General features: G+C 38.9%; 2 protein-coding genes across 3 annotated transcripts in view; both read right to left on the bottom strand.

Annotated features, from left to right (window-relative positions):
• Positions 1-26,386, bottom strand: part of LOC307164966 (uncharacterized protein) — a 215,302-nt gene that overhangs the window by 116,740 nt on the left and 72,176 nt on the right. The window lies entirely within an intron of this gene.
• Positions 10-26,386, bottom strand: part of LOC307164995 (uncharacterized protein) — a 98,530-nt gene continuing 72,153 nt past the window's right edge. The window contains exons 1-4 of one of the 2 annotated variants that reach the window (XM_079882245.1): positions 23,288-23,349; positions 21,773-21,905; positions 21,196-21,478; positions 10-1,322 (exon numbers count right to left, since the gene is read on the bottom strand). In XM_079882245.1, the coding sequence (XP_079738371.1) occupies positions 1,259-1,322; positions 21,196-21,478; positions 21,773-21,857 (432 nt within the window). In that variant the 5' untranslated portion in view covers positions 21,858-21,905; positions 23,288-23,349 and the 3' untranslated portion in view covers positions 10-1,258. Of the gene's footprint in view, positions 1,323-21,195; positions 21,479-21,772; positions 21,906-23,287; positions 23,350-26,386 lie in introns of those variants that run through there. The other variant, XM_079882246.1, reaches the window with a different exon arrangement.

Genomic DNA, 26,386 nt, shown 5'->3' with positions numbered 1-26,386 from the left:
ATTTGAGCAAACATTGCATTTGTTATCTCTTTGCTCTCTGGACGCAGTTTGCAATGGGTAAATCCTATCTGGAAGTGGTCCCCGTCATGCAGTTAGCGGCGAGTCAGGATCAGTGGTGAGGCACTTGCAGCTCTAACAAACTTCCAGATGTCACCAGATGATCCCCAACAGTGGCCATATTCAAGTCCAGACTAAAGACATTACCAAAGCATTCTCTCACTTAAATGAAGCAAATAATGTGGTGTAATGTTCTTATTTCATTCAGTTTTTGTAATTTTATGTATAATCATTCAGTTACATTGTGCCATTTCACAGCAAGACAGCATTTTCAACATCCGCTTCTCTCCTGTGCAAGTACTTGTGTGAGCCTTAAGATTTTCTTTTTGTGAAAAAAACTTGCCACACAGTTTACAGATGAAAGGCTTCTCTCCAGCGTGAAGTCTCATGTGAGTGTTGAAGCTATTTTTATGACTGAAACTCTTTCCACAGTGATGACATAAAACTGTTCTCTCCTAAGTGAATCCTCATGTGGCAATTAAGGGTTACTTTACGTGTGAAACTCTTTCCACACTGATCACATGTGAACGTTTTTTTTTTCCAATTAACGGTTTCTCTCCACTGTGAATGATAATGTGATACCTAAGATTTACAACTGTTGTACAGCTTCTCTCCAGTGTGAATTCTCATGTGGGAATTAAGGGTGTTTTTATATGTAAAACTCTGTCCACAATGAGAGCAAGTATAAGGCTTTTCTCCAGTGTGAATTCTCATGTGGGAATTAATGTTTTGTTTATGTGCAAAACTCTGTCCACACTGTTGGCAGGTGAAAGGCCTTTCTCCAGTGTGAATTCTCATGTGGGCTTTAAGGTTTTGTTTCTGAATGAAACTCTTTCCACACTGTTGGCAGGTAAAACGGCTGTCTCCAGTGTGAATTCTCATGTGGGCTTTAAGGTTTTGTTTTTGAGTGAAACTCTTTCTACACTGTTGGCAGGCAAAATCGATCTCTCCAGTGTGAATTCTCATGTGGACATTAAGGCTTTGTATTTGAGTAAAACTCTTTCCACACTGTTGGCATGTGAAAGGCTTCTCTCCAGTGTGAACTCTCATGTGGACTTCCAGGCTTCGTTTTTCAGTGTATTTTTTCCCACATTGACGGCAAGTGAAATAACTGTTAGGTTTGGTCTTTTGAGCTCTTTTTCGTGAGCGAGTCTTTTCCATCTTTGTGGATTTCTCTCCATTCATGAAATCATGATGTTTTTCATACTGATCTTTCTCTTCCATTCCATTCGGTTCTTGACTCTCCTCTTTCAGCGGCATCAAGTCTAAAGCGAAAAAACACAAAAACAAGTTAACACGAGTTTAATGGCACAAAACAGCAAACATAAAAACCAACTCAAGGCATCAAAGCCTACTGAAATAAGTCTACTGAAAGAGTTGTTGTCTGCAATCTTTCAGGACTTTCAAGCAATTTTTCCAGCACCAATTTTTAGTTTTCAAGGACACCATAAAATACATGTTACTATACTATATATAAAAAAGGCAGATATTGACTTGGGACTATAAGCACAGGCGAAGCACTGCTACTTGGGCGCAGAGATATCACACAACACCTGAAATCCCCCAACTTCCGTCAACATACCGGCGTGACCTGCACTGAGCATCTTCGCTTTTGGATTGTGTTGAGTTTGAGAAGTTACAGCTACAGTTACATCTCTGCAATGCTTCGCCTGTGCCTCACCCCAATATAGTCCCAAGTCAATATCTGCCTAGGAAATCGCCTAGTCTTAAGCCCAATCCCAATTCTATGTCTTAACCCTTCCCCTTCGTCTTACCCCTAGCCCTTGTCCCTCGAAACCGAGTGGTAAGCGCTAGGGGTGAAAACATACCCCTATGAAATGAGACAACACTTGGTTACGGTTACGTCATCATACATCGTCACTAGCTGGCTGCTACATCACCAAAGGCGACAAGTGTTGATCACAAACTTCCAAGATGCCGCCTGCAATTGTGTGTATGTCGATTGTGTGGGTTTTAGAGATATTTTTGCGATTGTCTGCAACAAGTTGCAGAAATCAAGAGAGAAGAAGAGGAATAAGACGCCCACGAACGCTGGTGGATCAGCTTATGGTATGTATGGATTGGTTGCAAACAACGTTATGTTGTATTTAACGTAAACCGAACTAACCAACTAGGTTTCCCGCAGCACTTTGGAACTAAGGCGGCCGCCTAAGCAACACACACCTGCCGCCTTAACTACGTCGTCAAAAAAAATTGTGAGCGATATCCGCCTAGTTACTCTGTCCTGTTTTCTCACTTTCAATCTTGAAATATGTGATAAGCCTCCGAATCGTATGATGCGTCCAAACAGCGGCATCTGGTGGTTGAATGTCATCATTCTACAACATTATTTATCCAGGGAAAAAGAAAAAAAACGTTCATCTGGCATTTGGATTGCCGCAAATCAACCTGTCGCATCGAGGTAAGATAATTATTCTAAATTATCTAAATTCTATAAATACTAGAACAACCTATCAACTGTTCGCTTGAAGTATCTGAAATTATTTTGCGTAATGTATTCTTATCAACGCTAGTTGCGTTTGCAAAGTGGTTGTCTTATAGCTTTAAGTTTGACGATTGCACGTGATTTACTCCCGCATTGTACACAGCAAAATGGACCGAAATACCCAGCTTAAATTTGTGGGCTTCTTCGTATAACGAAGCAGGCCTACCTTCACCTCCAGATCCCCCGCAATCCTCTAAACACAGAGGTAGTGGTGGAACCTGGAGTGGGCTATGGACCCTAAATATGCAGGGTGGCTGTACCACACAGAACACAGTGAATAGAGTATTATTTATTTTATATTAAATGTTTAAATGTTGATCTGGCAGACCTCCTAGGCTGCCAATATTTTGCCAGAATTGTCATGGACTTGTAATAAAATGAACTATAATTTAAGAATATATTTTCCTAGATTGATCAAAGGACCAACTACAGGTCCCACAGGATTGTGGACAAAATGCTACAGATTCTGGGAGAAGTGGTTGAGGAGCCCATTTTAGAAGCCATTAGAACATCAAAGGCTATTGGCTTGGAAATTGATGAGTCCACAGACATCTCTGTGACAGAACAATTAGATATACACTCACCTAAAGGATTATTAGGAACACCATACTAATACTGTGTTTGACCCCCTTTCGCCTTCAGAACTGCCTTAATTCTTCGTGGCATTGATTCAACAAGGTGCTGAAAGCATTCTTTAGAAATGTTGGCCCATATTGATAGGATAGCATCTTGCAGTTGATGGAGATTTGTGGGATGCACATCCAGGGCACGAAGCTCCCGTTCCCCCACATCCCAAAGATGCTCTATTGGGTTGAGATCTGGTGACTGTGGGGGCCATTTTAGTACAGTGAACTCATTGTCATGTTCAAGAAACCAATTTGAAATGATTTGAGCTTTGTGACATGGTGCATTATCCTGCTGGAAGTAGCCATCAGAGGATGGGTACATGGTGGTCATAAAGGAATGGACATGGTCAGAAACAATGCTCAGGTAGGCCGTGGCATTTAAACGATGCCCAATTGGCACTAAGGGGCCTAAAGTGTGCCAAGAAAACATCCCCCACACCATTACACCACCACCACCAGCCTGCACAGTGGTAACAAGGCATGATGGATCCATGTTCTCATTCTGTTTACGCCAAATTCTGACTCTACCATCTGAATGTCTCAACAGAAATCGAGACTCATCAGACCAGGCAACATTTTTCCAGTCTTCAACTGTCCAATTTTGGTGAGCTCGTGCAAATTGTATCCTCTTTTTCCTATTTGTAGTGGAGATGAGTGGTACCCGGTGGGGTCTTCTGCTGTTGTAGCCCATCCGCCTCAAGGTTGTGCGTGTTGTGGCTTCACAAATGCTTTGCTGCATACCTCGGTTGTAACGAGTGGTTATTTCAGTCAAAGTTGCTCTTCTATCAGCTTGAATCAGTCGGCCCATTCTCCTCTGACCTCTAGCATCAACAAGGCATTTTCGCCCACAGGACTGCCGCATACTGGATGTTTTTCCCTTTTCACACCATTCTTTGTAAACCCTAGAAATGGTTGTGCGTGAAAATCCCAGTAACTGAGCAGATTGTGAAATACTCAGACCGGCCCGTCTGGCACCAACAACCATGCCACGCTCAAAATTGCTTAAATCACCTTTCTTTCCCATTATGACATTCAATTTGGAGTTCAGGAGATTGTCTTGACCAGGACCACACCCCTAAATGCATTGAAGCAACTGCCATGTGATTGGTTGATTAGATAATTGAATTAATGAGAAATTGAACAGGTGTTCCTAATAATCCTTTAGGTGAGTGTACATGTCAGGTACAGTAACGGTTCACCTTCTTATTAATTTTTAAGTGGGTCATGATGACATTCTGTAAGTGTAACAAAACCAGGATTAGACATTTTTTCGTAAATATTTCAGGTATACAGACAAGAGAGGACAGCTGTTCTGTCAATTCCTGGATCTTGTATCCATTCCAGACGGCACGGCCAGAACTATTGCAGAAGCTGTGAAGCAGGTCATAATAAAAAAAGAAATTCCTCAGGACCGCATCTTTGGCACAGATGGAGCAGCAGTGATGACCGGTAAAGTGAATGAATGAAGGAAAAGGACAGTTAAGTTAATGTCGAAACTAATGAATAGGTTGCCTTAATCTACAACTTTTTTATTTTATTTTTATTTTAGGAAAACAGAATGGCACAGCAAAATTGTTGACCGACACCTGGCCAAGAACAGTGTTGGTGCACTGTGCTGCTCATCGCCTGGCCCTGGCATGTAAAGATGCAGCAGAGCAAGTGCCATACATGAAAACTTTCAGAAAGCACCTTCAGGACCTGCACCTTTATTTTCAGAATAGTGCAAACCGCACTAGTGCTCTAAAAGCAGCTGCCAGTGTTCTCCAAGTAGCGGACCTGAAAATCACAGTAAGTGAAAACATTGTAGGCTACACCAAATTCCTTAAAGATATATGGATTTGAATTAATTGCCCTACCCCACCGCAGGAGGTTAAGGACACTAGGTGGCTATCACAAGAGAAGGCCATTTCAAATCTTCAAAGAAATCCTGCCTGCAGTGCTTGCTACACTTGCTGAGGAGGCAGATATAAAGAAGGACCCAGTGGCACGAGGGTTGTTCACATACTGTGCAACTTACAGATTCGTTGCAGCCGTTTACCTGCAGGCAGACATCCTACCCTCCCTGGCACAACTTTCCAAATTGTTCAAGAAGGAAGATGTCAATTTCATGGCAATCAAAAACCATGTAAGTTGTCATGTCACATTGATTTAGATTTTTTTGATTTTCAATGATGCGTAAAGCAACACTGCTTGACCCCAGGTACCGAGGGGACCATATGAAATCTCCTGAACTTCATTGCACAAAATCTGAAATGATGGAAGAGATTGTGAGAGACATTCCTCTGACGCTGACAAGGCCAACACCAGGTCCCTCACATGCTGGAGAAGAGGGAGAGGAACCAGATGCCAGCGCCGGCGCCACCGTGCCTAAGAAAAAAAAGCAGCCACAGCAGCCACGCTCACTGATGAGCAAAAGGAAGAGTCAGAAATGACCATGTACCTGCAGGAAATGGCCATTGATGGGGAAGAGGACCCACTGACTTGGTGGAAAACGAACGAAAAAAGGTTTCCGTTCATGGCAAGATCAGCACGGAAATATGTGCATATGTGCTACCAGTACTCCATCAGAGCGGGTCTTCAGCACAGCAGGTAGTGTAGTTACTCCAATCCGCAGCTTATTAAAACCAGATAAAGTGAATATGTTGGTATTTCTGGCCAGAAACATCGAAATTTAAACATGGTCTATGGTGAAAGATATTAGACTTTAAGCACTTTTCGCAATCCGTTACGGAGCTATTCAATTTTGATGTTGCATATTGTTTTTTAAATGTTCATTTGTGTCAGGGATGGGCAACTTCGGTCCTGGAGGGCCAATGTCCTACAGAGTTTAGCTCCAACCCTAATCAAACACACCTGAACAAGCTAATCAAGGTCCTCAGGATTACTAGAAAGTTACAGGCAGGTGATTTTTTCAGGGTTGGAGCTAAACTCTGTAGGACAGTGGCCCTCCAGGACTGAAGTTGCCCATCCCTGATTTGTGTAGTTCATATAACCACTTTACAATATTTCAATAACATAATTTATCTTATAGCCTATGCTATGGTTTGCATGACAAAAAGTTAATTGTGCTGCTAATTATTAAGTGAAATGTAAATCCCGAGTTTTGGTCTGAGTTCTTCTGTGTTTTAATAAATGTGTTATCAGAATCACGTTCATTCTTTCATTTGATTATTTTGACATTATGGCCAAGGCAAATTGTCTTTAAAAGTATTAACCAGACAAAAGGTATTTGACGTTCGCTGAAGTCTGGGATTAGCCTATCTTAAACTGCCGCTTCAGTGCACTAGTCACTACAATAGGCTATTAATAATTCATTAATTAGGGCTGTTTCTTGTACAAAATTAAATATTTTAAGTTAAATGTACAGTGTAAGACATGTAAAAAAGACAAGAGGCTAACAATGTCAAGATCAATATTTGTGTAGCCTTCCTGACACGGTATTTTCACAGTCGGATGTAAACAACAGCATAGATTGCACACTGTTACACTAATAAACCATGGAAAAAATACATGGAAGCTGCAAAATCATATAGAGAAGGACTTAGTAAGCAGGAAAGAGCGCAAAATTGTGCCAAACTAAAGTTAATATGTGGTAAAGATCCAAACGAGCTAGCTTCTCTAGTCCTTACTGCAGTTCTTCCTTCTATTTCTAATCCCGACATAGGCTACGTCCAGACTGTCAGTCCAAACAAAGCACATGAAATCCGTTTCAAATCACATATCAGGACATCAGCTTCAGTCTGAACGCTCTGATCGGATTTCGCGTGGTTTATGTGACTTTCTCACGCCACGTAAAATGTAAACGTCATACGTTGTTATAGGGAACATGCTGAAAGTCGCTGCCGAAACAAGGCTGTGTTGTTGCAAAGTGCCGGACGAGCAGAAAATTATTATTTTTGAAACCGGCGCGGAAAAAGAGTTATGCATACCAGCCTCCTACAGTTCTGCAGCTCCAGACGCAGTAGTCCAGCACGGCGGATACACATCTCCATGGTGTAAAATTTAAATAAGACAACATTTCTATTGCAAATGCAAACCCCTCCATCAACGCAACATCATTGCCATATTGTCAAAGAGCTGCGTGGACACATACATCGGATCTGAACAGTTGCGATACACAGTGTGGACATCATTTTAGATCATATTCCAATCAGATACAAAGATAATCGGATTTGGACTGACAGTGTGAATGTAGTCATAGTGAACTACTTTACGTCAACATTTTAGTCAACGCTTCATTTACACATGTGGCTGATGCTGTGCCTCTCTCAACCACAAACGCCTTCTTTCGTCAGGTTTTTGCACTCTTCTCTTTAACTTCTGACAGTCTAAAGAACTCGAAATGTTTTTTTCCCGGTGCGACCGATTAGTACAGTCCAAAACTCGACCATTTTCAGCAGCAATAATCAGCCAGATTTGCGAGTCCGTTCAGTTCAGTGGCATTGTTTACGTTCAGTGCCTCCAAAATGGCCGACTTCCGATTGATGACGTTTAGTGAAAACCCTCTATAGTGTTTGTTAAAATTCAGTTGTTGTTGTTTCAGCTGTTATATTGTTTTGCATTTTTTAGCACAAATATTTTTAAATTTAATTCCTGGTAAAATTATTCTTAAATATTTGTATAGTTTGTTAAAATTGCACATTGCAACTGTTATTTTGAAAAGCTGGTTATTTATAAATTATAAATTATTTAAATTTAATATTTAGTGTTTAATAAACATGCAACCTACCTGAAGGAATTATATGCTGATTTGCTGATCAATAAACATTTCTGATTATTATCAATGTAGAAAACCTTTTTTTTTTCTTTGATGAATAGAAAGTTTCAGAGTTTTCTGAGATAGGAAGCTTTTGTACATTATAAATGTCTATACTGTCACTTTTGATCAATTTAATGCGTACTTGCTGAATAAAAGTAGGCTATTACTTTTCTTAATTTCTTCCCCCCCAAAAAATTCTTACTGACCCCAAACTTTTGAAGCGTAGTGTATAATGTTACAAAAGCTTTCTATTTCAGATAAATGTGGTTCTTTTGAACAAAGGTTTGTGTGTGACGTGATATTTTTTTCCAACTCAGCCCATTAATGGTGTGAAGTTGTTTTCTTTTCCAGACTGGTGCTCCAACAAGATACTGTGCCATAAACCCCAACATGCCTATACTGCGCATGTGGTTCGATGTTGAGACTGAGTTGAGGCAGGATCCTCGCCTCAGCAGAACAGCGATCCACAGCTTACAGAGGCTTTAGCAAAGGGAGCAGGACCATGGCTGGGGTAATGAGCTTGAAGTACTCATATACACCTATTGGCTGGCACATGAACTCTCTTATCGGGTGGTGTCCCGTGTCTTTAATGTACCAAAGGCTACAGTTCACCGCATCATCCACAGAGTGGCCCAGAACATATGGGACAATCTGAGGAGAGCAATCTGCTTCCCTCAAACAGTGGACCTGCCTGCAGTTGGTCAGGGATTCGTCAGCATTTCAGGAACCCCTGCATTCCACAATGTGTTTGGAGCAATCGATGGGAGCCACATACGGATAAAACCAACACAGCGTCACAGATTAGACTATTTGAATTATAAAGGCTTTTACTCAGTCAACATGCAGGCAATATGTGACTCGGGTGGCAGGTTTCTGGACATTTATGTGGGGTTCCCGGGGTCTGTCCATGACACACAAGTAATGAAAAAGAGCAGTTTTTATACCGCAAGACGGTATCCACCAACAGGCTACATCCTTCTGGGTAGGGCTGCACGATATGGGAAAAAAATTACATTGCGATATTTTTTTTGGCAACGATATATATCGCGATATTGCGAGCCATCAATCCAGGCTAAAGTCAATAATTACCATTCCATGTTATTAATAATTTCACTATAAGCAAGCTTCATTACAAGTAACAAAAGGCCACTTAATATTTTATTCCAGAAACATATTTCTCTCAGAATTCGGTGAACGTTCTACACAGGACCTAACGTTCTTGGACCCGAAAAATTGTTTTCTGTGCTGATTCAGTGACGCGTTCATGTAAACGGCACCTAGAACCAGCAAAAGTAATGATTAATAATATGTAAAATATTACAATGAGACATTTTAATTGTTTATTAATAAACAAGTGTTTTCTGTTGACAATACTGACTCGCGATCTTCGCAGCAGTGTTCGGGAGAAATGCACTTTTCATACAGATTTTTTTTTTAATGGTTCTGTTTAAAAGTAGAGATTTCTGTACATAATAGTTATATTTCTATTTTTTTTACTATTATTATTATTATTTTTAGGTGTGTGAGGCGAGCTACCTTTTATGCTTAGTTTCGGTTCATGGATGATAGCTTAATCTCCAGTTCAGGCGCTGGCTGCTATAATTAATTTTTATTTATTAGGCTAAATCCAGGAAATTGTATAATGAAATACTGATTAAAATTAAGATACAATTAATACAAAACGAAATTCGTTTTAAAGAAAGGCTTTGTGATTTCTGTTTGAGGTCTCTGTTAAAGTTTTAAAGCTTTCTTTTAGTGTGGCTTTCATAACGGTCGCGTCCGTAATGTCACGTAACATTGTTTTTTCCTCATAAATGCGAACACGAAAAATAAACGACTTTTTTTTAAAAAGACAACCATCCACAACTTTATAATACTTCAGCAAAGTAGCCTACCTCTTTTTGGTCAACATCCTCCTTTTTGTAGACGAAATAGGCTAGTAGTTGTCCTAAATAGCTGATTTTGACTTTTTTTGCGGCGGATCCTCTTCGTCGCGCATTTTTAGCTATAGGATTGCCAGTGAATGTTGGCTGTGAGCGGTGAGCGCGGCACTGTGCAGGCACGCGGAACGCGTATGTCACCCCAGCAAAAAGCCATACAACAAACTCGTGTTTACTGTGTGCGACCCTGGTACTACCGTTCTCTTACACTATGGTACTAACGTTACCCTTCACATCGCATGTTCCGGCGATGTGACTATTGCTCATTCGCACATCGCGATGTCGATGTTAAAACAGAATATCGTTCAGCCCTACTTCTGGGTGATGATTGCTATCCCTGTTTGGAAACTCCGATTTGCCTCATCACCCCATTCAAGGAGCCAGTGCATGGAAAAGTACAGCAGCAATTTAATTACAATCAGTCAAGAGGGCGCAGCATAATTGAAAGGGAATTTCAATTTTAAGGGATAGGCATGACCCCCAACCTCCCCGTGAACCCATGGCATACAATGAAACCTCTGGGAATGATACAAGAAACAGATTGGCTGCCCTAGTTTCAGGCAATGTGCAAGCCCCATGAGCATGACAGCAGTGTCATATGCATGTATTAGGGATGTCAACGATTAATCGACGATCGATTAATTGTCGATAATCCTTTTCGATGATCGATTAAGCATGGTCATTATTAACGTGCATAGTTTGAGACGCGCGTACAGCAGATGAAAGGGGGAAAATGATGCGAGCACACAAGAGTTTTGTTTGGGATCATTTTATTTCAAATGGTGATAATGTTAACTGCAAACATTGTGATTGTGTTTTAAAATATAATACGACAACTAGTACCATGATATATCACTTGAAGAAAGTGCATCCAGCGGTCTCCGGGACAGGAGGATTTGAACAATCGACACAGCCTACAATTACTTCTGTTTTAGCCGGGAAAAAAGTTGGAGCTCAAAGGGCAGAAGCAATTACCGAACGAATCTGTGAAATTATTTCAAATGACTTGTTGCCCGTAAGCGTCGTTGAAGGTGGTGGATTTCGAAAGTTAATCAACTTCATTCAGCCTGAGTACAATATACCATCAAGAGCCACAATAACCAGCCGGTTAGAAGATCGTTATGAAAAGAAAAAAGAAGAGCTAAAAATGGCGCTGAGTTTACATTTTGTGAAGTAGGCTACGTTTATCTCAACCTCAAGACCGCTGTGGGCCAAAAACTCTAAATGCCGTAGGTCTTCTTAGCACGTAGGCCTAATGGGCATATACAAGTAAACGTGGCCTTTTTCACATTCTCCAGAATTTCCCCAATATACACAATATTAAGGAAATGTCCTAAGCACATTTGGGAAGAAAACAACACACTTACATTAACAAAAACAATTTGCTGACATTGACGCATGCATCCACGGGTTGACAGAGCGCATCTGCGATGGCGTAATATTAGTCGCAATATTTGATTAATAAATAATTATATGAAATGGTCAATCATCGATACACATTATAATCTAGCCGTTTATTTACATCAAACCTTTCCTCTGGGTGAGGATGCTTGTGTTTTTTGAATGCCATTGCACATTCTGTCATGCCGTTGACTATATGACACAGCAGACGCGTCTTGCAGCCTATTGTAGTTAACGATTAATTGATTAATTGATCGTTAATTTAAACGACGATCGATCATGCGAATTTGTGGAAATTGACATCCCTAGCATGTATACATTTTATAGTTCTCTTATGTTCACTTTGGTGGTGGTGGTGGATATGAATGCAGATGGTCTTATCTGTGTATTACTTAGGTCTGTTTGCAATCAATATTTTATACACACTGCATGGTGTTTTGTATATCTGTTTCAGTTATCACTGTTTTGAATGTCATTGATGTTCAGAAACACTTTCTTTGTTCACACAAATCTGTCTTTATTGCCCAATAAAGTAAACATAACGGGCAAAAACATTATATAAAAATATATTATATTACATAACCATTATCAACTATTAGAACCATAACTTAAAGTCCCTGTAAAGTCAAAATTAAGTGTGTGTTCTGAGTTTGTCACACCACAGAAAAATGTTATTAGCCACCCAGCCAAAAATGAGCAGTCGTCTTTGCTCTCAAACGCTGGGGGCGTGTCCGCTGGCTGCGCTGAAACCACGCCCACTCGCGGGAAAGTTGACTCGCGGGCAAGCACTGCCAATGATGGCACCAGTTGTCGGCGCGACGGGAGGATGAAGGCCGAGGCGGGAGATTGTCAGCTCGGCCCCAGTAACAGCGGATTATCAGTGAATTCCAGTTGTCTCCGATGAAAGTTTCTAAAACTATCCTGTGTAAAATTATCACTACAGAGGCGGGTGTTGGTGGTGATCCTCAGCTCTCTCCATCAAGGTGGCTCTTCACAAAATTAATCCACCTCTTGTTGATATGATCGTTGTTCGGAACACTGATCTGTTTTGTAAGTGATCGCATCCAGGTAATACGCATTTCCGTGACGAAGGCATAGCTAGCTAGCAAACTGTAGGCTGTAATAAATAGTACAAAGTAACTCGCGATTGAGCGGTGAACTGATAGGGGAGGGGCCAGGAGCTCAGCGGCTCCAGTGCGTCATCGACACAGTAGGGGCGGGGCCAGGAGCTCAGCGGCTCCAGTGCGTCATCGACAGTAGGGGCGGGGCCAGGAGCTCAGCGGCTCCAGTGCGTCATCGACAGTAGGGGCGGGGCCAGGAGCTCAGCGGCTCCAGTGCGTCATCGACAGTAGGGGCGGGGCCAGGAGCTCAGCGGCTCCAGTGCGTCAGAGCCACCGTTTTAGCCCCGCCCAAAAAATCCGGAACACAGCAATGGTGAAAAACTGCTAAACGGTCTAAATCCACAATTCAGTACTTCACAGTTCAGTCTTTGTAATATGTTTTAGCAATACATTTCTAACATTAATAATGTGTTTAGATTTTTTTTTTTTAGAATTGCCTTTACAGAGACTTTAAATGTCACACACATATAAACAAATAAAAGTTCACCATGCATCCGACACTTTGCATTGCCTTTGTGGCTGAGTTGCTGTTGTTCCCAATTGCTTCCACTTTGTTATAATACCATTAACAGTTGACCATGGAATATTTAGTAATGAGGAAATTTCACGAATGGACTTATTGCACAGGTGGCAACCTATCACAGTACCACGCTTGGTAATAATTACATCTTATTCATCCATGACAAATGCATTTTTATCATTTATATGTGTGGTCCAATTATTTGTTTGCATTATAGCCTCCGCACAGACAATAATGAAATGATTTTAATTAAACCATATTGTTTAGGAAAATAATACAAAAAAGTGCTAATTATTATTAATAATGCATCAATGTTTTTTGTAAAAAAACCACAACAAAAAAACAATCATTCCTGATTGAGTTGCGCTGAAGCTGAAGAGCGAAATGAACACCGGGAAACTGAAGCGCTTTATTAACAGGTTAATAAACTCATTAAACGAATCCTATGAGATGATTCAGATATTTATACCACATAAACATAATATTACAACTTAAATCTGCACAAAATTGCACAAGTGAATGCACAAGTGAATTTGAACTAAGTTACGTGCTGGTCAGAATGTGTAACTCCTGTTGTGGATGCGCTCTTCTCGTAAAAGTGAGCTAAAACACGGGCAAACAAAGAATTCACAACATCCTCTAACAGTCGTGTTTTCATTATGATGTTATGAAGCCTATATGACAGATTTGTGCTGCACATGTTGCACTTTACTGTACTTTTCTTTTCGAAGTGATTCTAATCATATTTCATGCAAGTCAACAACATCATGGTGTACAGGGCACATCTGAAATGTCTCAGCAGAAGGAAATAATTCATTATTTATCGGATTATATATATATATCGACCTAATTTTCTTATCGGATCGATAACGATAATATTAAAAATGAACATTTATCAGCTAATACTGATATAGTTGCCAATATATCATGCATCCCTAATATCAGATACACTTTTTCCAAACTTTCCACTACTCACTGCTCGCAAAACAATAAATGAGTGATTTCAACAGGGCTTGAAATTAACTTCTTTGCTTGGTACCACTGGTGCTCCCAACTTCAAAAAGTTAGAAACACCAGCAAAAATAAAGGAGCACCTCAACTACAAATGATATATTAACAGATTTCTTTTATTTAAAAACACCAATAATCACTGGGGCTTTACACATCCTGTGGCCAGGACTTGATATTTGGTCTTCTGGCTCTATATCATCGTGTTTAACCAAACTCTCACGTTAAAATGTATTGATTCAGTTGCGAATACTGTGTTACCTGCAAACTCTGTCGCACAGGCTTTACAGTGAACGCAATGCATTGAACCATCAGCATAGCGGAGCCACTCGAAATCTTTTAGCCACTCTCTCTGAAAGCTGTATGATTACTTTTCAGCTGGTGGATCCACATCAACCACATCACCAACTCCAGGATTATTTGTGACTTTAGGTGACGGCTTACCAAAGAAATCTTCTCTCTTATTCAGCCTTTTAAAATTCCCTGTCATGTAACAATGGAGCAGTGAAAAAGAGTGGGAGTGATTGACAGCTAATATTAACCAATCTAAAATCTGCTTTAAAGTTAAGAACGTAAGGATGAAGTTTGATTGGTTATGTAACGTTGGAGAGAATGAATGGTCCGGCCACTGTATCAGTGCACATAAGGTACACACTGTGCAGTAATGGCTTGTTTCCACTAAGCGGTACGGTACGCAATTATTTCCATTTCTACTGTCAAAAGTTGTGAATGGTACCAAAATGCTGAACCGTACCGGTACTAAAGGGCGGAGCTAGACTCACTGCAGGACGCTGATTGGTTGACAGAGTATCGTCACTTGCGCGTGCTACAAGGGGAATGACAACATAAGAAGCCCCATTTTTTAATATACAGTTGAAATACAATACTACTGTTATTGTGTCACGAAATGTAGATTTAAGAGTTTTTCAGGCGAGAATGTAGTTGTTTAAAGCTCAAATCTGTGGTTTATTTATAAAGATTTATGAAAATCTGATCCAGGTTGTGAGATCCAGGCGATCACCGGGCGCTGGGCGCACATGTACCCCGCCTGGAACAGCCTTTCCTCGGCTAGTCCTTCTGCCGTTTGCCGCCGACTCTGACGTCTCTGTAGTGGTTAAACATGAGAAATAATTCGTCTTGTGTATATCTAACGGGCGATCTTTGGTCTCGTGAATCTATAATGTCACCATGTAATGCACTTGTTGATCTTGGATCGTTTCAAATTAAATGGCGGAACGCAAAAAATCCAAAACTTGGAATTTCCTGGAAGAGGATCCGTCTCAAATTAATCACCGGAATCGGGAAAGTCAAAAGCTGGGTTGAGCCTGTGGGTCATTTCTTGGGATTACAAGTGAAACTGCCTAAAGAATGAGAAATAATGAAGAAACATTTGGATTGTGGGCTTGTTGTCATTTGCTAACTGCAGTGATCTCATGTCAAATGAAATGACTGACTTGTTTAGGAATTAAAATGCTATGGATAATATTATGTCAATGCATCAAAATAATAATTGCAACTATACTCATGATGTTGCAATATAAATCTTTTTTCACCAACAAACTTGATTGATTTAAGTTTTTTATTGTAAGGGCCACCTTTCATAAAATGTTAACATTATCAATAATATTACTGTTTTTGGTTTCAATCTTTGGTTTAGTGAAAGGTACTTGATGGGGCTGTGGTGATAGTTAAAGGAATATTTCATTCAAAATTAATGTTCTCTCATCATTTACTCACCCATACCATCCCAGATGTATATGATTTCCTTTCTTCCAATCAACAGAGATTTATAATCCATATAAATGATCTATTTAGTCCATATAGTGCAAGTGTACAGGTCCTCTAAAGTTCATGCGGAAACTCTTTGAGCCCTATCTTACACTCGGAGCAATGCAACGCCAAGCGCGACGTAAGTGTTTCTTGCTAGTTTCAGCCCGACGCAGTTATCATTTTCACGTCCTGCGCCACGTTGTTTAAATTGCGAATGCATTTGTGGCCATCTGTTCACCCATCGACTGCTGGTCTGAGAACGAGTGTGTTCAGGCGCATTGTTGGCGCGTTGCTATTTTGAGGAACTGAAATAGACTGCACCATTGACCAACTGAACCCTGGTCTAAAGTCAATGGCGCAATATTTTTTGTTATTTAAAAAGCACGTTATAGTCGGGGAGCCAAAGTCTCAAAAGCTCAATAAAATGGGTTGAACCTGACATGGTCTGTTATACTTTTTATTTGTGTTTTTTCTGTTAACTTTGACCCTAAGAACCAATAATTGGAGGGTCTGCTCTGCCGGAAATATCGCGAAAAAAAATTGTGGCCATTTTAGTATATGCACCCTTTATTTTATATCAGAAAAATGTGAAAAATGATTTTTTCCCTCAAATCCTCAGTGGGTTTGGTAGGCTGTCAATAAATGCACTCCAGATACAAAGAACACATTTGCTGACAACATCCACTGAAAAAATAACTCTTAAAACACATTTCTACATGATTTTGCATCAATTTAATGCAAAAAATTAGGCGTTTTCTCACTTTTTTCCAATATTTTCATCTTTACTTCATTGGCAATCAACTATTCCCCCAAGTTATGACATCAGTCAATATGTCATTCTTTTCACCAAACAGTATACTCATTCCACAGAAAAAATCATAAAAATCCAACCAAAATCAATGGATCTGTGATGATTTCACTAATAGTTGATCAGCAGGCTCAGAACTACAATAGAATTGTAGGCTACTCTCAAAATTCCGAAAGACATGTAGTCCATGAGCCAGGGGGGTTGATCGGTATCATCGGGGGAAAAAATGCTATCATTGTTATTTGGCAAGGTATACACCCCTAGTATTAGAAAAATCACTATAGCAGTGCAGGGGTGGTAGGAAATCACTTTTTTCAGCTCATGAAGTTACTAACCCCCTAAGATAAATTCCGTTTTTAAAAAAATTAGCTCAATGTTAAAATTGACCGGAGTTCTCCTTTAAGCAAAATTAAGAGTTTTCTCATTTTGTTACACCAATTACAAGTGTTTTTATTACAACATTTGGCCCTGGACTAGGGTATTCTATTTGTCCATTCTATTGGCTCTATTCTATTTTGAAGACTTGTGCTGGCTGCATTTAAGGCTCTCACAAATAAATAGTATGGGTATATTATACATTTTCTGAGTCATCAGAGTGCCTTGAGTATTGAAGTTGTTGACTTTTGTGTCCGTGGTGTTCTTTCATGGCACAGCGATTTTAGGCGGATTTTTAGTTTAGGCGGAAATTGTGAAAAAATGTGTGTTATTTCTGGTTTAAAGGAGTCATGTGACCTCTGTGTTTGTCAGACAGATTCAGTACTGGGCTTAAATGAAAGCCTAAAAGGTCCCCTTTCCAGCGATACCAAGCACCATATTATAGAATATTGACAATATCCCTAGCATGAGCCTAAACCAGATATACACCAGATTTTAAAAACGGAATTTATCTTAGGGGGTTAGTAACTTCATGAGCTGAAAAAAGTGATTTCCTACCACCGCTGCACTGCTATCGTGATTTTTCTAATACTAGGGGTGTATACCTTGCCAAATAACAATGATAGCATTTTTTCCCCCGATGATACCGATCAACCCCCCTGGCTCATGGACTACATGTCTTTCGGAATTTTGAGAGTAGCCTACAATTCTATTGTAGTTCTGAGCCTGCTGATCAATTATTAGTGAAATCATCACAGATCCATTGATTTTGGTTGGATTTTTATGATTTTTTCTGTGGAGTGAGTATACTGTTTGGTGAAAAGAATGACATATTGACTGATGTCATAACTTGGGGGAATAGTTGATTGCCAATGAAGTAAAGATGAAAATATTGGAAAAAAGTGAGAAAACGCCTAATTTTTTGCATTAAATTGATGCAAAATCATGTAGAAATGTGTTTTAAGAGTTATTTTTTCAGTGGATGTTGTCAGCAAATGTGTTCTTTGTATCTGGAGTGCATTTATTGACAGCCTACCAAACCCACTGAGGATTTGAGGGAAAAAATAATTTTTCACATTTTTCTGATAAAAAATAAAGGGTGCATATACTAAAATGGCCACAATTTTTTTTCGCGATATTTCCGGCAGAGCAGACCCTCCAATTATTGGTTCTTAGGGTCAAAGTAAACAGAAAAAACACAAACAAAAAGTATAACAGACCATGTCAGGTTCAACCCATTTTTGAGACTTTGGCTCCCCGACTATTAGTAATGTGCGCCTGTAGGCGGGTCCACAACACACATACACTCTGCTTATTACACACACACTCTGCTTATTACACACACAAGGACGTGCAGCAGCCCACAAACATGCTCTCTAGAGGCGTGTTCAGTTTTTCCGTTTGCAAATTCCGCCATGTAAACAGCGAATCCGCCATGGCGCGAGCGCAACTGGCTTTTAAAGGGAATGGGAAATGACACTCTTTTGCACGTTATGCCCAAGACACAGCAAATACTCTTTAAGAGAATAGGGACAGCCCTTTTAGACCACACGCCGGGTGCGCCCATCGTTAAACTAGCAAAAGTGGATTTGGACACACCCTGAGTGCACTTGCACCCTGCGCTTTAGACCATGTCGTTAAAATAGTGCCCTTTATTTCCACTTGTCTGGTCATGTGATCTCAACAAACATGTCTGTCCACATGAGAAGACCCGCTCCATGTCTAATAAAACCGCTTTAAAGCTAGGGCCCTATAATTTCCGCGATCACGGAATCGCGGACGGAATCGCGGAATTGGCAAATTAACGCGGAATCTAGTGTCAACGCGGAATTTTGCGGAATTTTAGATATTTGGAATAAAATTCTGTTTTTGTGTGGGAGAAAAACGTATGTCTGAGGAAAATCGCATATTACTGAAAGAACGATCAGAGAGAGAGAGGCCCGGTCGCGCGCGCGTCTTCAAACTGTCTTGCTCTTTCTCACTCCCTCGCGCTTATTAATCTAAATCAATTGAGAATTGACACAATGGTAAAAGATCGGAAGAACGAAGTTTAGCTGGGTGTGAATTGTGCAAAAAAAATTTTTTTTACCTTGCCTTCTTCTCTGAAAAGCGTTCCGCCCATTCAGCTGACATAAAAATCACTTTCAATAAACGAAACAAAACCTATCCAATGATGAAATGTTTTCTGTGTTGACAAATCTTGTGCGATGTCCTAAAACTGCTGGGATAATCACACAACGCGTACAAGTCTGCTAATGATACGTCCGATTCGCGAACTAATGACTCCTTTGAACCGATTCACTTTAATGAATGGTTAAAACAACTGATCTGTCCAACACTGAATCGGTTCGGTGTATAACAAAATCGGTAACACTTTACAATAAGGTTACATTTATTAAACTCTAGTTAACTAGATCAGTTAACATTAACTATTAATAAACTGCACTTCTACAGCATTTAATCTTTATTAATGTTAATTTCACCATTAGTAGCCTACATTATTTAAATGAAAAGTTGTATTAACATTAGTTATCTTAATGCACTGTGTGAAGTAACATAATAAAAATGCAGGGTTAGGGTTAACTAAGATTAACAAAGATTAATAAATACAGTAACAAATGTATTGCTCGTGGTTCATGTTAGTTAGCCTAATACATTCACTAATGTAAACAAACCACACCACATTTAACATCTCTTAAAATGAGAATTTTGTTTGTTACCTCAATAAATTTAGGGTCATTCTTATTTTATTTGTGTACATTTTAATCATTAACATTAAAAACACTCTTTTTACGACTAAAATAACAGTAAAGGGTAAAAAAAAAACTGAATTCCCAAAAATTAAAACGGAAAAAACGGAATTTGCAAAAATTAAAACGGAAAAAACGGAATTTGGGAAAAAATAAAACGGAATTTGGGAAAAAATAAAACGGATTTTATAGGGCCCTATAAAGCTGCAGTAGGGAGATGGATAAACAGTTATGGCACATTAGCCGCGTGTCCACTGTCGGGCCAGTGCGAGCCAGGGCTTTAAACGGGCCGTGCCGGGCTAATAGCACCGGGCCTGCGTTTCCACTGTCGGGCCAGAAGCTCCACAGCGCTTCACTAACACACGCCCGTAACACGCCTCTCTGGAACAACGTCACACTAACCCATCCTTTCACCAACAAATGGAAGTTTTATCAGAAAACTAATCAGAAATCACTGGAAACAGCGTTGAAAACAAACATGATAAAAGCGGCCGTTTGCTGGCATTTTTGTTGTTTACTTGAATATTTAAAACCCAAGCATCGATGTTTTACCTCAGGTTTACAATAAAACGTGATACATTGATCATAATGAATTAATTTATGTCAAAACTGCACATTAGTCACTCAGAAATAAATTACCGTTAGGTCTATTTCACAAAAGAAAGAGGACACACTGACTTCTTCAGTCACGTCTGTTTATCTGGTAGTTACAGGACATATTTACATCACATTTAGAAAGAATGATAATTTCTACAAATATATGCCACCAAAAATACGACCTGAGGAGCTTTAGCACTCTCTCGACTCCCATACAGATATTTTCAGTCAGAGAAACAGAGGAAGCTCCCGAAAAAAAAAGTTGCTTTATTTTATGATAGTCCGGTTTAAAGAGACGAGACGTAGGCTACTGACAGATAAAATAAAAACATGACTGTGATAGCCTTTATGATTGGTCTGATTTCTTCAAGCGTTCACTGTTTTTTTATATGCGTATCTTCAAGCGTTTACTATGTTTACTATGGTAATGTTAGCGCGCATAGTCTTTTGCATCACAAACAGAAGGCATTCAAACATGAACGCAAGTTAAATTATTTTAAAAGTCTTTAATGCTGACAGAATCATCCGGCGCTGGTAAACTCCTCCTCTGTTGGTAACCACTCCTCTAGCCCGAGCTGGCCCGCTTTGGCCCAAGATATTCGACGGGCCAGAAATCCTGGCCGTTGGCCCCGAGTAAGCCCCGATCAAGCCCTGGAAGTGACAGTGGAAACGCGACTGGCCCTGGCACGCACTAGCACGGCCCGGCCCTGGCCCGACAGTGGAAACGCTGCTATTCACTGGTAGGGAAGAAACATCAACACTATGCTTTACATTGACTACGGCCTGCCCATACTTTGACTACAAACTTGGTCCTCAAACCATTACGTATGTTATATGCAAAGCACCACCCTAACATCTACAAGAAACCATGCCATACATAATTTGCCAGGCCTGTTTTGAAATGATCTTAGTTGTGTAGTTCTTATAAAATGAAACAAATCAAGCAGGGATACTTACATGTCAAGCAGAAAAGTGGCTAACTCTGCATCGGTTTTAAACCCCTTCAGGACACGTCGCTCCCTCCACCTCTGATAAGCCGCTCCGATGTTTACCCTCGTTTTATTTCGGGCTCTGTCTAATTCTTTCTTTTTCGCTTGTTTATCGTCATGGGTCTTTTTCCGTTTACCCGTCTTTCTTGTGTGAGCAGGTGCCACTCGAGAAATTGGCAGTTTTGGTGGTTTGTCCGCCATTAGCACAGCTGCGGCACACCGGCCATCTTGATTTTGAACGACGGCACGCGCTGTGCAAGAGAGGGGTGTGATCAGCGCGTACACAAGCTTGATTGACACTGCTAAGACACTCCTCCTGGCTCTGATTGGCTGTTTCTGACCGGGAGCGGTGTATTTCTGGGAGGAGCCAGAGGAGCTCGATGTTTTCACAGATTATCTGTCTCATATTCTACTTGTCAGGACATATATAAAAAATACATTTTTACAAAAGTTACCTACTGCAGCTTTAACTAGGACACTCATATGACATTCTTCATAAATATCCGAAGAGGCCGACATTGTATTAAGAGCCGAGTGAAACTAACCTGTTTGTTCCTCAGTCTCTTCATGTTTCACGCTGAACACTTCTTCAATCTTTATATCTTCACTCTCCTGTTTAATAAACGCCATCTTTATTATAGTGTCACGTGGATCTCAGATGCTTCTCCAGGAGTTTTCCTGTGTGTTTGGACAATTTGTCATGTTTAAGATTAGAATAATTAACAGAAAGAAAAGTAGATGTGTGCGTCTCAATCAGATCCCTAGTTCAGAAGTCAATAGTTACCCAGCAAACACAGAACGTTGGCACAACGAACGTACCCAACCTTCTAACAACGTTTATCAACATGGCCAAAAGGTTGCTATAACTACGTTGTGTGGTGAAGGTTGTTACAGCGTTGTCACAATGTTGACATTAAACCACCGTTCAGGGCCATTGCTTATTTTCAGCCGCCCGTTGGGCTCATTGTGTCGACTCGTTCTTCATCGAGCAAGGATACGTGAGTATTGCTTTAATTTAGCCTACCACGGCTAAATAAGATACGTAATTATTCAAACACAACCTACCACTTCATTTGACTAATGTAGCCTCGCTTGCACTGTTAAATGTTCTGATATTTGCTTTTTATGTTTTATTTATTATGCTTAAAAATAAATTTGTATGTTCGTTTATTTAGTTTTTTTCTTTTTTCATAAATGTATGACTTTTGGAAGAGCACTTTGATTACCATATGCAGTTTTAATAATGTTGAATTAACGTAACCTTCTGTCATTTTTACTCTTCAAAGTGTACACTTGCAGGTGTTGATTATAATTAGGCTAATTTACTGATAGTCCCATATAATAATAAGGATAAACAATATTTAAAAAGTATATAATTATCTAACATCTGACTAATTAAAAATTAACCTAAAAACATAAAATGCTAAATTGGGGATATCTATAGGCCTATCTAGCATAAAAAAATAAATAAAAAAAATCGTCATACGTCGACTCTCAGTTGCTGAATGTCGCGCAACAGCGTTGATCCAGCCCAACATTGTCGCGAGCACGTAGACAGCGACGTTGCCATAGCAGAAATACAACGTGCCACAACGTAAATGTGTTTGCTGGGTAATGGCCTTAAATAGCATTAGCCAAAAACAAAACAAAAAACTCAAAACGAGCACCAAGTTAATAAAATAACAAATTATATACAGACTCTTCATATTCATTTATGATTTACAATTGGTATTTAATGATTTGTAGATTACATTTATTGTCATGAAATATTGCGGTGATTCAAGCGCTTCGAATCAGTGAGTCATTTTGCAAAGCTTTAGATTCAAATGACTCGGAGTTTCGAAAAGCTTCGTTTCTCCATCACCACTATAGCGCCTGAAGTCGTGTTCAGTCTGACTCTATTTACAACAAACGGATTCACTATAGGGCGCGAAATGAGAAGCACTTTTCTGTGTGGATACGCTTTTCTCACAACAATACCGCACTAATGTTACATGAAGCATATTATAATTACAAAGATATATTAGATTTAAACACGTTAAATGTGTAAAACCACAAACCTTTTTTCAGTCTGATCATAACAGTTGCAGGAGCGCGGCGCAGATTTATGATGTCATATCACCAGACCAAAATAAAAGTCCTGTTCATTCTGCATGTGTCTAACAAAAGTCTATAGAATATATAATATTTAAATACATGTTGTCCAACTATGTGATGAAAAGATTAATAACTTATTACAAGGCATTGGTATAAGCCATATATCCCCTTACTTGGAGAATGGATAGAAATTGTTAAAGAAATATATGATATGGAAGAATTCCGTAATGTAAACAAATGACCTTATGTGAACCTATACTTGCCCCAAAACAGAATGTATACCCCTGTTCTATTGTATGCTTCCCCACCCCGTCTTTCTAAATGTTGTATGCTTGAAAAAACATCAATAAAAATATAGTAAATAATAATAATAATAATAATAAAAAATAAAAAAGATTAAGAACTACTAATAAAAGATTGTGATATTCTGTCTAAAACGCAGACCTGTAATTGGATGCAGAAACCATTTATATGAGATATCCCATTATTAAAAAGCAAATAGTGACAAATCTGATTAAAAAAACTTGTTAAAAAGTGTGTATGAGTTCATATGTGTCAGTATTTAAACGCATATAAAATCAGTTGAATATAAATAAAAAAGCAATAAAATGAAGTATGTAATTCATTCTATACAAAAAAGTACTGACAAAAAGTGCAGTCTTAAAATTCACAGATTTTTAATTAAATCAATATTAAGTCTCAGATGTCAAGGGTCAGCTACCTATGAAGACTGAACTTATGAGTGAACACAGGCACAGTTTAGTGTTTCTAAAAAAAAAATAACAACAACAAATCAATAAAAACACATCTTAATTGATCTGAATTATTTTGTAGGACATCAGGAGCTGTAGACCCACATAAAGAGGGTGAGACGAGGAAGACTGAGACAGAAGACGTCCAGAAGGACTTCATATGATCTGGCCATGAAGCGCTTGACTGAGAAGCAGCAGAACAACATCTCATTTTAACCCAGTTAAAACTTGAGTTAAGATCACAAAATGTTTTGCCTTGTGTTTAAAATAATGATTGAGACACATCTTCACATTGCAGTCATATGATTTTGAGATGACACAAGGGTGAGTAAATTATACAGAAAGTAATTTTCAGGTGAACTATTCCTTAAACGCAACACATTTTGAAAGCATGTTTTTTCAAAAATGCAGACTTCTTGTCTTTCTGTGAATAACGCTGGCATCTAGACTGAATATCACTCAGAATAGCACATTATCAATGCGTTCCTCTTTCTATTTGTGAGCCGAGTTGAATGTTTATTTGTCTGCTTTTTCACACTCAATCCCCATGTATGCGGATGAGTGTGACACCGTTTAATTCATTTTATTAAACCCGGAGGAAATATGCAGCTCTCGTCTCTCGTGAATCTTTTCCTCCGACTACATGTTATTTTTAGATGTGCTACACTTTATTAGACTTTATTATTATATATGTGCATTTTCAGCACACCATGGACAGGAAATGTTTAAACGTGTATTTATGTATTTAACCTATAATTCAAATCGTAATTTAATAATATCTTATTACTTGTATGCGTTTTTGTATGTAGCCTAAATTTCCTAGCAGAATAGGACTTTTATTTTGGTGAGGTGATATGACGTCATACGTGTGCGTCGCTCTTCTGCGTCTGTGATTCGTCTGAAGAAAGGTTTGTGCTTTTGAAAGTGTTTAAATCGATACAAACTGTTAAATATATTTTTTATAGTTTCTACAGTCTATTAAAATTATTTAATTATTGAATGTAACGTAGTAATGTTTTATCTAACATTAACATTGTTAGTTTCAGCACATAATGAGTACGTCTTATTTCTCTCCCTGAATCATAAATCATAAATAAGTTTATCATAAACATGAATTCCGTCAAGTTGGGATGGAGAAACGGAGATAAAACAACAACAACAACTCCGAGTCAGTTTTACCAAATGAGTAAATGTGTTATTAATTTTCAATAGTTGGTTACTTTTTTTATTTTAAATAATATATTCTCTTGGTAATCAGGACTAACAGTGAGCATCACTGATTGACTCCCTCACCAGTGCGCTGACTACTGAACTAGGGAGCTGATTGAGATTTAGTTTGTATTTATTTTACTTTCTGTAAATTTTTCTATCTAATTATTAATATTAAACATGACAAACTGTCCAAACACACAGAAGATCCCCTGATTCAGCCGAGATCCACATGACACACTATTATAAAGATGGCGTTTATTAAAGAGGAGAGTGAAGACATAAAGATTGAAGACAGCGTGAAACATGAAGATACTGAGGAACAAACAGGTTAGTTTCATTCTCTTCATTTGATTCTTATTGAAATGTCGACAACAACAACATATAGAGCATATTTAAACACAAAATAGATCGATCCAAAGTGCTATACAGTGTACAAAGCAGGTCTACACAGTAAAAACAACATTTACAGGCTTCCAAAAGCTAAAGGATAAAAATATGACCTGCAGTCGTGATAATTAAGATGTCATTAATGAATAACTACTCAGGAACAAATGAGTAACACCATATTAACACTCTAGTTACTACTATTAACTAACAAGAAACTGTGATGAATGAATTGTGACCCTTGACCACAAAACCAGTCACATGGGTACATTTTATGAAATTGAGATTTATACATCACCTGCTGAATAAGAGATGAATTAAATAAAAATATAATATAATAAACATAATATAAGCTGAATAAATAAACTTTCCATTGATGTATGGTTTGTTAGGATAGGACAACAACTATTTGAAAATCTGGAATCTGAGGGAGCAAAAAAATCGAAACATTGAGAAAATCTCCTTTAAAGTTGTTCATTTATGTTCGTGATTGTGCTGCATTCACTCTCAGAAATACATGTTTTATATATTTATGGTAGGAAATTTACAAAATATCTTCATGGAACATGATCTTTACGTAATATCCTAATGATTTTTGGCATATTCAGGGTCACAATTAGTAAGTAATAGCGCTCAGTTGAATGTGGTAGTTCACTATTAGCTAATCAATGCTACTATTTTTTTCATACCTCCCAGAGGACTAATAAGAACTAC

This window comes from Squalius cephalus, assembly GCF_949319135.1.
Source record: "Squalius cephalus genome assembly, chromosome: 9".
Lineage (NCBI taxonomy): Eukaryota > Metazoa > Chordata > Actinopteri > Cypriniformes > Leuciscidae > Squalius > Squalius cephalus.
This window is presented reverse-complemented; position numbering and strand designations above follow the sequence as displayed.